This window comes from Lolium rigidum, chromosome 3 (assembly GCF_022539505.1).
Source record: "Lolium rigidum isolate FL_2022 chromosome 3, APGP_CSIRO_Lrig_0.1, whole genome shotgun sequence".
NCBI classification, from domain to species: domain Eukaryota; kingdom Viridiplantae; phylum Streptophyta; class Magnoliopsida; order Poales; family Poaceae; genus Lolium; species Lolium rigidum.
In genome coordinates, this window is record NC_061510.1 from 324,073,340 (window position 1) to 324,087,055 (window position 13,716).

General features: G+C 43.6%; 1 protein-coding gene across 2 annotated transcripts; it reads right to left on the bottom strand.

The window, feature by feature from the left end:
* Positions 1-3,966: 3,966 nt before the first annotated feature.
* Positions 3,967-10,594, bottom strand: LOC124699985 (homeobox protein knotted-1-like 4). 2 transcript variants are annotated; one of them, XM_047232196.1, is made up of 5 exons: positions 10,384-10,594; positions 10,171-10,290; positions 9,946-10,057; positions 4,540-4,793; positions 3,967-4,331 (listed from the first exon to the last, which is right to left on the bottom strand). In XM_047232196.1, the coding sequence occupies exons 1-5, from the start codon at positions 10,591-10,593 to the stop codon at positions 4,173-4,175; spliced, it is 855 nt and encodes a 284-aa protein (XP_047088152.1). In that variant the 5' UTR covers position 10,594; the 3' UTR covers positions 3,967-4,172. The 2 variants fall into 2 exon arrangements, with proteins under 2 accessions (XP_047088152.1, XP_047088151.1); XM_047232195.1 differs by having other exon boundaries at positions 4,540-4,796.
* Between the last annotated feature and the right edge of the window lie 3,122 nt (positions 10,595-13,716).

Sequence of the window (13,716 nt, forward strand, 5' to 3'; positions counted from 1 at the left end):
ATTTTGAAGATGCCCGGTCTTCTCCTTTCAGGAGGTTGTGAGATGGTTGTGGATCTTGCCATGTCTGGAGCGGAGGAAAATATAACCATAAGGTAAAGGCCTTTATCCTTCGTGGTATTGGCTTGGATAAGAAGGTGAGCCTTCGTAGCATCGGGAGACCTTCGTGGTAGCCCACATCTCTCCAACATGATGTACCTCACCTTGTGTGGTAGAACATAAGATTACATCTTCGTCTCCGCGTACCTCAGTTATTTCTATACCCGGGTTTACTTTCCTTGTGATAGCCATCGGGTGCTTGACGTACATATATCTTGCTATCATTTATGTTACATATATCTTGTGCCTATCTTGCTTAGCTTGAGTTGTTGTTGTTGCACTTAGTTGAGCCTACCATATTTAGGTTTTGTGATTGTAAACGAAACGTTAGTTTAATTTCAGGTTCTTACAAGCCAAATCCATAATAACTTTTAAAACGTGGGGTTGGTATTTGCCTGGTGGATACCCATAGCTTTTGTTTTTTGAGAGAAACATGTTCCGCTTCTGCATTTATCATTATGGATAACAAGAGGTTGTGTTCATCTCTCAATAGAGAGAAGAGAGAGTTCCACATTTCAAAAACAAACTATTTGATTCCTCATGGAGAAATGCCTTATTGTTTTCTAGAGCAGTTTCAAATTTAGATTTGACAAGCAAAATTTATGGACTGCATACTAGGATGCGGCGTTTTTGCTCCCAAGAACATATGCTCCTGATTTTTAAAATGGATTTTAAACATATTTTAAAATGTTGAAAAAACCGACACAAAATGTCGCACAAACTTCTTTATGTTCTCTGTGCTCGCAATGTTGTTTCACAAAAAATCGTTATTTTTTGTGTCATGCGTAAAAAAGATAAATTTTAGTGCTGAAAAAGCACTTCGCAAGGATATTTTCTTATCTTTTTTGCACAACACATAAAAAAATTCTTTTTGTGAAATTTGACGTGCGCGCGTATAGAATGTCGTCCTGTACGAGTGAATTTTCTGTTCATAATTCTTTTAACATTTTAAAATACGTTTTTTGATTGCAGGAGCATATGCACTTCGATCAAATTTGGATTTCCGCTGCATACTAAGCCTAATTACCCCCACACAAATGCCACACTGGCTAGCCCTCTTGAAGATGAACAAATTGTCTCTTGTCTCCTGACTCCTGTCTCATGCGCTTCCTCCCCTACACCCTTCATCAATATATAATACATGTGCGCCAGGACCCTATGAGTCTGTGACCTAGACTTTTTTTTTGCGCGAATGACGGAGTCTATTATATACTAAAAGCAAAACACAGATGTTTAAAATAGAGACACCACATTACGCCACATCATGTGAATTATTTAGACTGCTAGATCTAAAATTTACGGTTAAGATTAAAGATAAAAATATGTTACATAACACCAATGAGAAAAAATCATGGCTGACACGTATAAAATAAATAGGAAAGACGGGCATAGCCTAGCCGAGGGAACACGATTAGTCAACCCGACCCAGGTGGCCCAAATACGTGAGTTTGTGTTCCATTGAGAGTTTGAGATTAGCACGTGTATGCACTCATGTAAAAAATAACCTACCACGTAATCTTCTTTTCCCAGGTGTATGCCCCTCAATCCTAACTACTAATTATAGTAGGCATGTTAAAAACAAACATACACCAGATCTAGGACTTGTCATGGTAACTATATGTATGCATGAACGCCTACAAAAATATTAAAAGATGGAAATATAAATTGGCTCGCAGGCCTAAAGTTAAAAGAAATTTCCTTCCGATTTAAATTACTTACCACTAAATTGGATGTATCTACAATTCAGATGCGTCTATATATATCTATATTATTATCAAGTAATATGAATTGGAGGGAGTATTTCTAATTGTTAAAAAGTTCGAACAAAAAATTCGCATGTACATGTCCACAATCTATCATCTAAATTATTTTAATTGTTAGATCTAAAATATATGGTTAGGATTTAATGAGAGAGTATTAATCACGTAACCGTGTAGTTCCAGTTTAACACGTTTATATTTTTAAGAGGTGACACACGTTTATTGCAAAAAAAAAAGAAAAAATTGATGGGGTCGGATATCTTTCCATACACGGTGTCTTACGGCCACTCACCTAAACTTAAAAAAGACCCGCCGTTAAACGATGCAAATAGGACTCAAATCCCTTATTCATATATGCTTGAATTTGCATCGGTAGATCCAGCTTAATTTTTTTCTTTTTTACATTGTTAGAGTCCATGCTAAGAGCGTATACTAAAAACAACTAAGGATCCACTATATTGATCTCGAAAAAGTCAACACATTTAGAAAGCTACTCGCTAGGCTGTAAACAATAAATTGTTTTCATCTAGATAATAATATTAGCAGCGTATACAAATCGTTATTTTCTCTAACAACTATGGCAATCTGACAATCAAGATTAATTAAAAATAAAATGTTTTTTAAAGGACCATTATTATTATTATTATTATTATTATTATTATTTATCTTTAATTATTCAAAAAGGTTGATCAAGATTTTGAAAATTCATTGTCTCTAATTTTTTGGTTCGCACTTTGACATTTTTCTGTCCCTTGGGTGCTAGCGATCACAAAATCTGACCTCCAAAATCATGACTAACCTCATATGTATACAAAATCTAAATGAAATGTGTTTCTTCGAGGCACAACGTTAACCACATCACCTACTAATTCCGATCCATAATAAGTGTTAGGGTTTTACTTCAATTTAGTCTATATTTAAACTAAAGTCCCGATACTTATTATAGATCCGAAAGGTTAGATCATATTGATGGTTAGAGTAATTTGGACTATACTTTAATTAATAAGCGGGCAGGAGTTAGGAGTGTATGTGGTCGTCCTTCTGTATAGAGTTCGTGTTACACATGAACATAGAAAGGAAATCACAAAATCGTACATGGAATTTACATTTCTCTTGGAATCTCGGTTCAACTTTCCATGTCCCCCTTGCATCCAAAAGTTCCTTGCGAGGAAAAAAGAGCGATGCCAAAGCTTGTGATATCCTCCTATACATGAAATGTGTTTCTTCGAGGCGCAACGTTAACCACATCATCTACTAACTCCCATCCATAATAAGTGTTAGGGTTTTATTTCAATTTAGTCTAAATTTAAACTAAAGTTTCGATACTTATTATGGACATTGGTTATGACATATGTTGTGAACCTGCAAATTTTTGAGTCACAATATGACCATATGTGACATGTGTAAAAAAAGAGAAAACATAAGGTGAAATCAGAGATGGATGCTAAACTTGGGTAGACAAATTCTTAAGGAAAACTCAACTAACCGACATATAGGAAATTAAAAAAATTATATATACAACCATGCGGGTTCACCGGATACATTCGAGATAAATTACATGTTACCGCGCATAATGCCACAGTAGTTTAGAAAATACTAGCTTCCTAAGGGAGTTGATACAAATGGCTAATGGAGCATTTTGATTGCCAACAACACCAATGCGCATGTTATTTTACTATTGAACCAGTTTAGTTTGTATGCGATGTTAGATCAATCCGCAATGTTAGAATTCAGAATGTCGTTAGTTGGCATGCGATATACAGTTATGTAAGTCTATATGCTCCAGACCCAATTAGGATATTGTCTACCTGAACAATGAGAAGATAATGCTTAGATTCTTGAATGGAGATTACAAAATGATAAATGCGCATTAGATATTTCATTTACCATCGTTTCTAGGATAGTCGTAGAACCATACTATATTCATGAGACGATAAATTGATTCTCATAGTCGTAGAACCGTACTATAGAATCAATTGATGATGCCCTCGCATTTGCGAGGGCCACCTTGCTAGTTAGAATGAAAAGGACCAAAAGGTTTTTATAGAACTCACACATTCACGTCTATGATGTGTGTCAACCGCGTGTTACAGTTGCATCCGATGCCATGTTCAGTGTGATGGACTAGCCTCGTTATTTAGTTGAGGATTACATTTGCTTGTCGATTATTACACATTATCACTTCTCTCTCTTTTTTGGGTGAGAGAGACATATGTATGTGTGTGTGTGTAATGGGAGCACACCATGCGGATATTAATCACCGTATTAACGGCCCAGCTTCTGTATACCCGTTTCGTCCGGTGAAGCACTGCCCTTCTATAAGGTCGAAGCACCATTGATGTGCTGCAACCTGCCTTGCACGCCCACGTTCAGAGGCGTCGGCCTCCAGTGGCGCTTCCGCTGGTTGATGAACCAGTTGCTTATCTGCTTCGTGTCGAGCCCCGTCGACTCAGCCAACGCATGCTTCTCTAATTCCTGAAATGCACACCAGTTACATATGTTCAAAAAAATAAACTGATGACTCTCGTGGAGCGACAATGCCACCTCCCTCGTTCCCTTCTACGTACGTTTTTTTTTTTCAGAAATGGCAAACGGAGCCCCGGCCTCTCCATAGAGTGATGCCACAGCGTTTCCCCTCTATGGACGTGAAGTGATCTAGTTTTACCAAATTCCTAGCACGTACCGATGGGTAGGGCCATATGTGGTGCAGCTGCCACCAGCGCAGGAGCTGCTGACGCGCGTCCCTCGGCAGCCTGCCGTTCTTCTTCTTCCCGGCGACCTCCCTCCATAGCCGTCTCAGGTAGCCGCTGTGCTTGTCCAGAACCTGGTTCGTCAGCTCCTTGCCCTCACCGGAAGGGCTGGTGATCGGCCGGCCAGCGACGCCGCCTGCCTCCTGCTTATCTTCGCAAGACCATCCGCACTCGCAGCCGTTGCCATCTGCTTAAAATATGGCGATCACAATGTTAGAATTGTGCAGATGAACTGCTAGCTTCAGATCAGAACTACAGTTGCCCTAGTTGCTGACATGTGAACGATCTGATATCCTTAAACAAGTTAACACATTAGTCCAACATGCATAGACATGTGCTGACTCTGGTAAAAAGAATCACCAGTATGTTTTAACTTACTAAACTGTGGTTAATAGCTTAGTGTTGCACATGCATGATGTAACCACCAAATAACCATAAAACATCACGCCACATATCCCCACCAGTCCCACTGTACCAGCACACCTTTCATCAGTAAACTGATCATTATGTCCTCTAGATCAAGCTAATAAATCCTTTGTCTAATAATGCAGACATAAAAGGGTTAGCTAGGGACATAATCCGGCGTACGGCCATCGGCAGAGAACATTTCAGTCGGACGTTCACATGTCCGTGGATGCATACGTGGAGAGCTCGCAGCCACAGCGGCTATGCTGGAAGACAGCAAGAGGGGAGTGATTCTTTTTTAGCTCGTTCTGCATGTAGCTCTATTTTTCCAAAGCATGAAAAACTGCATTTAAAAGAAAATCTGAAAACAAATCTAGATATAGAAAATGTTGTTTTGTGTACAACCAGTCAAAATACTAAACTCAAGATACCTTACAGATTTGGAGGTTAGAAATTTTGCAACATTCACTACTACTATAGATGTCAAAATTTATCATTTGTTAAAGGTCCAAATATAAGGTATTTCGAGTTGTGGGTAGGACACAACATTGTCTACATCCAAATTTAATTTTTTTTTTTGAAAATTTAACATGCCGTTATAAAATCTTGCAAAAAATATTTCTAATTATCACTCGGGCTACATTTGTGGTTTCCGACAGGAAGAGTCGCTATATACGTCCTTGGCAACGCTGGGGGTGATATTGATGACCACAATATATATGTACATCATTCTTTGTGTTGCGTTTATGTAAGATCGAGATGAAATTTCTGGCGCTGCAAAGGGTAGCTAGCCAGCTGCTTTTGACATGCGTGTGGTTGTGGTACAGACCGCTGCAGCATCCATGTGTCTCCGTGCTTCTCTTTTTGAAGAAAAGGCGACAGGTGTCTCATACGACACCCATTGTCATGCCTTACCCTGAGCACGCAAGATCTAGTAAGATAGGTAAAAGGTAAAATTCTGATCTGTTGACATTTTACAACCCAGCTGCAGAGCCAGAAAGAGAAATAGGGTGCTAAAGTATCTACATCAGAAAAGTATCAAAAATTGCCATTGTTCATCGTTCGTCGTGAACTAGCCAAAGAGCTCAATCTAGTCAATAAACTTGCCCCGCTGAATCGGCACGTAAGGGGCTACATGAGAGAAGGAGAGAGGCGATTTGCAAAAACCATCTAGGTTCGGTTTCTTTACCGGCGACGCCGCCAGTCTGCTCCACCTCTAATGGCCTTAGGGCCTTGGAGCTGTGGCGGGACACTGCCCTCGCCGGCGGGAGGGTTCCCGTTCTTTACAGTTCGTTTTTCAGTATCTTCTACGTGGTGATGAGACGGCAGTTACAACCTGATGGTAACCAGGGGAGGGCGCGTGGTTTGGCTCTTCCGATCTACGGTTCTCATCTAATTTGCCGTTGGTTGCTGCTCTGCTGCATTGCTTTTTGAGGCCTTAGCATTTGACTACAAGAATCTCTAATTTGACAAGTTTTGCCCGACTGATGATGGAGGGGTGAAGACGGCGGCGCGTCTTGGACTCGCTCCGGTGCTCGTAGTCTTCACTAGGTGGTCCAAAGATGTATTTGTAATTTTTATCAGCTTAGGTGTTCTTTGTCCTGCTACTGATGATGATTAATAGATTGGCGGTCTTTTTGCAAAAACAGAAAACGCTTGACCCGCTTGGACCAAGTGTAACTTTTGCATGCTCCCTGGTATATCTAGCACAAGCCTTGAGCTAAATTCGGGGCAGCACAAAAAAATTACTGACAATCCAAACAAGCCTTGAGCTAAATTTGGCATCTCGATCTACGCTGCCGAAAGTATGTCATTATGCACTTCTAGACCTGCATGCTCAAACAACTTAGAGCATCCCCACTCGTTGGCGCTCCCCACGCCCAAATCCGGCGAAATTTTCGTCCGGATTGGATGAAGATTTGGCGTGGGGAGCGCCGAAGTTTCAGCCGTCCCCCCGGCAGGAAACCCCCAACCTCGACCATTTGACATATTTCAAACAAATTTAACATAAAATTTAACAAGTTCGGCGACCAAGAGTACGAAAATTGCTGAAACAAATTCGGTGATAATCAGTACAATGTTTAACAAGTGCAGAAACAAATGAAGCACACAATTTCACAATTTTTGAAACAAATTAAGACAGACTAGTTGGCGTCGGCGTTGGCGTTGCCTCGGAGCCTCCATATGTGCTCCACCAGATCATCTTGCAGCAGTTGATGCATTGTAGAGTCTCGAATCTCCTGGCGCATAGCAAAGAAGGCGGCCCATGATGGAGGCACCCGGTGATTAGGCTGTGCAAGAGGACCCTCTCTCTCATATGGTGCTTCTTGCTCAGCCAGTAGGAACCGGATGCTTTCGCTCATTTTCAATAATCATATTGTGTAGGCACACACAGCAGTTCATCACCTCCCACATCTGATCTTTGGACCAAGTCATAGCGGGGAACCGGACGACAGCAAATCTCTGCTGGAGGACACCAAATGCACGCTCGACGTCTTTTCGGCAAGCTTCTTGTTTCTTGACAAACTCGCAAAGTTTGGGGGTGCTAGGGTTAGAGATAGTCTTCACAAATGTTGCCCACTTTGGATAGATACCGTCTGCAAGGTAGTATCCTTTGTTGTAGTGCCGACCATTGATCACATATTCCACCGGGGGAGCATGACCCTCAACAAGCTTGGAAAAGACCGGGGAGCAGTTTAGGACGTTGATGTCATTGTTGGATCCAGGCATACCAAAGAAAGAGTGCCAAATCCAGATATCATGGGTAGCCACTGCTTCAAGTATCACAGTGCAGCCTTTTTTGTGACCCTTGTATATTCCCTGCCACGCAAACGGACAGTTCTTCCATTGCCAATGCATGCAGTCAATGCTTCCAAGCATTCCTGGAAAACCCCTAGCTTCATTTGTTGCAAGGATCCTCTGAGTGTCTTCGACGGTGGGTGATCTCAAGTAATAGTCCCCGAACACTGCTATGACGGCCCTGCAGAACCGGTAGAAACAATCAAGGGCGGTGGACTCCGCCATCCGAAGATAGTCATCTGCAGTATCACCGGGAGCTCCATACGCCGGCATCCTCATAGCCACTCGTGCACTTCCGCAGTGACGAAAATCCAACCAAACCAAGTGCAATCCGCCTTGCATCCGAAGTAGGGATCAAAGTCTCGGATGGCATACACAATTTGCGTAAATAGCTTTCTGCTCATCCCGAAACGACGCCGGAAAACACTCTCACCGTGCAATGGATTGTCGGCGAAGTAGTCGGCGTACAACATGCAGTAGCCCTCCATTCGCTGTCTCGGCTTGCACTTCCGGCGACCCGGCGCCGACCCACCACGTCGACCAGCTTGCCGGTCCGGCGTACATGCTTGCCAAGCAACCGAGGATCATCATGTGCTCGTCGTCTTGGGCGGCTGCTGCCATCTCTTCTTGCATAAGCTCGACGAACATCTGCTCCTCCTCTTCGTCCGAGTCCATGGCCGGCGAGGCAAATGGACGAACACCTGCCGGGCGTGGTCGAGGCAACCCGAGCCGCGAGCGACGAGGAGCAGGCCAAAGTCGGAAAACAGGCCGGCGGAAGAGCAGCCAGATAGGCCGTCGTCCAAAGACGGCGGAATATAGGCAGGTGAGGAAGGAGGGGCGGCGGAATCTGGGCAACAAGCCGGCGGGGTGGTGCCGGCGGCGAGAGATATACGAGGGGTGGGGGAGATTTTGAGCGACGTGGCGGTGGGGTTCGTGCGTCGAGTCACCGACAGATCGGGCCCTTCCCCGCTTTTCACTCGTCCGGAATCCCCGAGCGCGCCCCGGGGGGCCGGGGATGGCGTGGGCTCGCCGGATGGATGAAGGGCCAAATCCGGACGAAAACGAGGAACCGGGGGCGCGACTGGGCCGAATTACGCCGTCCGGATGGGAAAAACATCGCTCGGGGGCCTCGTCGGGGGGACGAGTGGAGATGCTCTTAGCCAAAGGAAAATATTGGGGTCATCTTTTTCCTCTTTCTTGGTTGAGTGACACCGGATCTTGTCTACTTAGTGTGTGACTCTAAAAAGATCTTCACCAGTAGGCGGTAACCCGGGACATACCTTTATGTTTTCTTATGGCATTTCGTCCAAAGTGGTAGTGATATATTTTATGTCATCTTTAATAGATTTGGTTTTACATTTCTCAATGGAGGTTTGGCATTGTGAGAAAATCTCCAAGCTTAGTGTGGCCACAAAGATTGATCATAGTCTCTTAGTGATATACTTTATGCATCTTTAATAGAGTTGGGGTTGGATTACAAATTTGAGACTTCTAATTAGGTTACGAGATTCCAGGCACACAATATAAAACATATAACTAATGTGGAATGCCTAAATCTGCTCCCAACACACTCTTAACACGTTATCCTAGGATATGATATATTAATTGTATTAGAGACATTTGCCTCATTGTATATTGTATTTTAAATATGTTGAGTATTTATTATGAAATGCCAAATTTTCTTAGCATTGGATGGGTCTAATTTTAAAAGTATGGTAATTATAATACTCTTTCTATTTCATAATTCCTAGCACAGGTTTAGACGTATCTATGCATAAAGGTGTCTAGATACATCGAAACCCGCGCTAAGAATTATGAAAGGAAGGGAGTACATGATATGACAACGTGTTGAGACGCCTTAGCTAAAAAAAAAATGTCCCGGTAGAGCATTGGGAGCATCCTAAAGTGGCATTTGTTTCTTTCTTAAATGGCAAATAAGCATGCCTGCTACTACTCTTTTAATAATATGTGGTTGTATTCGTCAATTGATGCAGAGCTAGAGGATTATCCTCCTTTTGGGGAAAAAATATTTACTCCTAGCGAGGATACATGCAAGAAGCTGGAACTGACTGCTGTTCTAAACTACCAAAAAGGCAAGTTCTTAAGAATAACCCAGTGTAATTAAGCATGCAGACCTAGTGCAATCGAGTCGATGTGAGCCTGCATGCTCATGAAGAACTCATTGGCTTCTTGGATCTGTCCCGTGAGTTCCTGACTGTACGTCACCAACGCATCCCGGTATGTCTCCTGCACATATATATAACGCAAACAAAGGTATATGTATACATATAAATTCATATATTCATGCACCTACATATATGCTTGATTGTTCAGGTAAGCATATATATGTTGCATGTTACCATGAACTGGTCGAGCTCTGGGTCTGCAGGCTGTTCCTGCGCCTGGGTGTCATCTGAATTTGACTCGAGCTCGTCGGCGAGAGACGAGAGCCGACCAACAATTTCCGGCGGCGCTCCGACCTTAAGAGCAAATTGTTGGGATCTAAAGGCAGAGAACAGATAACAAGTGTACTATCAGGAACATCACGCAGCAAGATTTACCTACGTACTTACTTTTCGGCAGTCTATGAAGGCCCTGAGGAGATCCGGGTAGAGAGGGTGCGACATGATCCTGGCTTTCATTGTGTCGGATCCCAATCCCATGGTGCGGTAGCTGGACTTTCTGCCAGGCTCAGTGGCAGGGAACGGTGCAGCCGGCGGCATTTCCGGTGGCGAGGTGGATATGGAGGCTGTATGATCGAAGGCGAAGATGGAGGCAACCATTGCGGCATTGGGGCCGCTCCCAAGAAGATGGAGCTGATCCATGCGAGCTTTTCCGTCCGGACACTCGGCGAGGGTTAGTTGGGAGGACGAGGTGGCATATTAGGGCAAGGGGAATGTGTCTATCTTATTTCCTTTGATTAGGGGACTGATTCAAGCGTGTGCGCGTGGGCACGCGTGGGTATATGTGTGTGGTTCACTGTTACTATCTGGAAGGCACACAGTAGCTAGACAGTCATATGGGTGGACAAAGAGGGTCCAATAATGGAAGAGAACGATTGTTTTCCTCTTTTAGAAAATAAAGGGGACATTGTGGTCGTTGTTAAGTGCGCTGTTCATGAAGCTTACGTTGTGCTGTCATCAGCAATCTTGAACTTCCAGCTAGGTTTCTTGTTTCTAAAATTGTTCTTGGTATACTTAGATAGCTCACGCAAATTCAGTAAGCATATATCGATGAGCGTCCTCATACGATCGGATCCACCACGCCAAAGTATTTGATCCCAACAACAGGCCTATGGGCGCTCTGTACGGAAAAAATAGCCTCCATTGGTGGTTTCTATGGTCCAAAATTTTCAATAATTTGTCTGACACTTCCATACCAGTCCCATGGTAGACTCGAGCCATCGGTGAAAAGACACGAATGCCGTCTAGAAGGGGTGAGTAGGCGGTTTAAAACTTTTTACGAATATGGTTTAATAAATACGGAATAAAACTAGCGTTTAATTTATCAAGCACAAAACCTATATAACTAGGGTTCATCTATGTGCACCAACAACTTATGCTAATCAATACAACCAACTGTGTAAGAGCATCTCTAACAGAGCCGTAAAAGGCCCAAAACCGAAAAATAACCGCCAGTTTACGGGTTCGGGCCGAAAAAGGGCGCCGATCAGTGACCGTAAACGAACCAAAACTGAAAATATTTTTTCGGTTTCGTTCGGTTCGCTCCGTCGGTCTGTATTTGTAGGGGTCGAAAAGTCGAACCGAAGCTAAGCTGAATTCCTAGTCACGTTTTGGCAGGCTGAATCTTCAGCTCCAAACAGTGCGGTTCTGTCGGAGGAGTTCCGGAATAGGACCCAAATCTGGCAAAATTCGGCCAGGGCGGCGCGGGTCCGGCGCCGGCGATGGTCGGCGACGGCGTGGCGGCGCTGGCGCGAGGCCGACGCTGGGGCAACGGCTGGGCGGCGCGGGTCCGGCGGTGGCTGGTGCGGGGCCAGCGTCGGGGCGACGCAGGGGTGGCGCACGGCCGGCACGGGGCGGGGTGGCGCACGGCCGGCACACGGCCGGCGCACGGCCGCGCGGGGCGGCGGGAGGGCGGCGCCGGGCGACGCGGGGCGGCGGGGGCGGCGCACAACCGGGGCACTGCCACGCGGCGGCGGCAGGGGCGGCGCGGGTGCAGCGGCTGGGCAGCGCGAGTGCAGCGGCTGGGCGCGCGGGTGCAGGAAGAAAAAGGAATGAAGGGAAAAAGGAAAAAAAAGACTAACATGTGCGTCCAATAGCATATTTTGGAATATGCTTTTTTACAGTTTTAGTTTACGGGTTCTGATCTACGCCGGCTTTTTTTCGACCCGTAAACGCGAGTTCAGTGGCCTGAACTCGCGTTTTACGGTTTGCATTTTTACGGGCTCTATTAGAAATGCTCTAATAGCAAGATATATAACTTCAAGCACACGAAGACTATCATAAAGTAAAGTGCATAAGTAAAGAGCTCAGGTATAGGAATAATCCCAATTTCAGCTATTGAGTTGAAGGCACGGGTAGCTAGCTACTCGTGTGCACTATTAGTTCCCTTGAGTGTTGTAAAAATATTACTAAAGGTCATTCATGACTCTTAATTGGAAACTATCGTTGGAATTCAAATATATGACTTCTAAGTCTTGGCACTGACTCCTTACTATTGGATTAATTTTCTTGAAAGGCAAAGAATATATAGTAAGTGTTTTGATAGTTTTGATCTATTGATGTGGGCGTCACTAAGATAATTCATTGCTTATACCTCTTTTGACATGAATGCTCATAATTAACTTTGATGATAATAAACTTCCAAGTGTTCCTTGGCATACTGAGGGTTAACCACTTAAGCTAGACTAATTGTTTACATAACTAGTTATTCATGCTCATAAATCTTTATTGTGATTGTCTCGAGTTACCTATGCTTGTATTATATTATCGGCAGTTCTTTAAGTATGCTAAGTTTTTTAATGGAAGAAGTGTTGGACTCATAAGGCTACCACTTGTAAGTGAAATTACTTTCTTTTTATTTTGGTTTAAACGCCAAGTTCCTTGTGGTTCTTTGTGTGTTGCTCCAGGATGCTCAAGGCTAAGCTTGGGGAAGTTGATGGCGGTGAAATATGCCACTTTTTCTCACATTTATACCTATAGCTATGTCAAGAAATTGACTAATTTTCTATCTCAATGTGCTAATAATTACTAACTATTGCAAAGATGTGCAATCTCTTCTATCTTTGAATATTGTGCAGGAAATCACGTCATAATGATAAATGGGCTTGCAATAACTGAAGAAAATCTCGTCACAAGTACATCAAAGTTGACCAGATGTCAAAAGGCGGTTCCAGGGAGTTTAGCGGACATCGGTACAGGCAAGCCCCACCGGTACCGTTCGCACATATGGGGTGGCGCAGCCTTCCCGAGGTCAAACCCTATAAGTTCTATGAAGGGACCGGCGCAAAAAAAGAGCCATTCGTCGCCAAACAGAGCCACCATCCATTAGATCCATCTACACCACACTGAAGGAGATCCACCGCCATAGTTCATCCATTTCATATCCCATCTCCTCCATAGCCATAGTCATTACCATTGTAATAGAGATCTCCTTGAGAATCGGTGACAATTGTAAGAATAATTTGATTTCAATTCAAGTATTTGCAACAATGATTTCTATCTTTGATCTTGATATTATGTGTGAGTATTCCTCCGGGCTACGAGTTGGGATGAATCGTATATGAAATCTAATCTCATGATTATGTGTAAGAATTGAATAGAAACTTTACAATCTTGTATCCTTGTCTCTTTGCCTTGATTCGATGATCTGCAGGTACCCATGTATATCAGATCAATCAAGGTAAGAGGTAGGATGATGGGAGAACGGTGTGCTACCGCGAAACC

Coding starts and splice junctions, on each gene's coding strand:
- LOC124699985 (XM_047232195.1), bottom strand. CDS start 10,593: ATGGTTGCCTCCATCTTCGCCTTCGATCATACAGCCTCCATATCCACC. Junction 4,797..9,945: donor CATCGACTCGATTGCACTAG/GTCTGCATGCTT, acceptor CCATATTTTAAG/CAGATGGCAACGGCTGCGAG. Junction 4,332..4,539: donor ACATATGGCCCTACCCATCG/GTACGTGCTAGG, acceptor TGTGCATTTCAG/GAATTAGAGAAGCATGCGTT.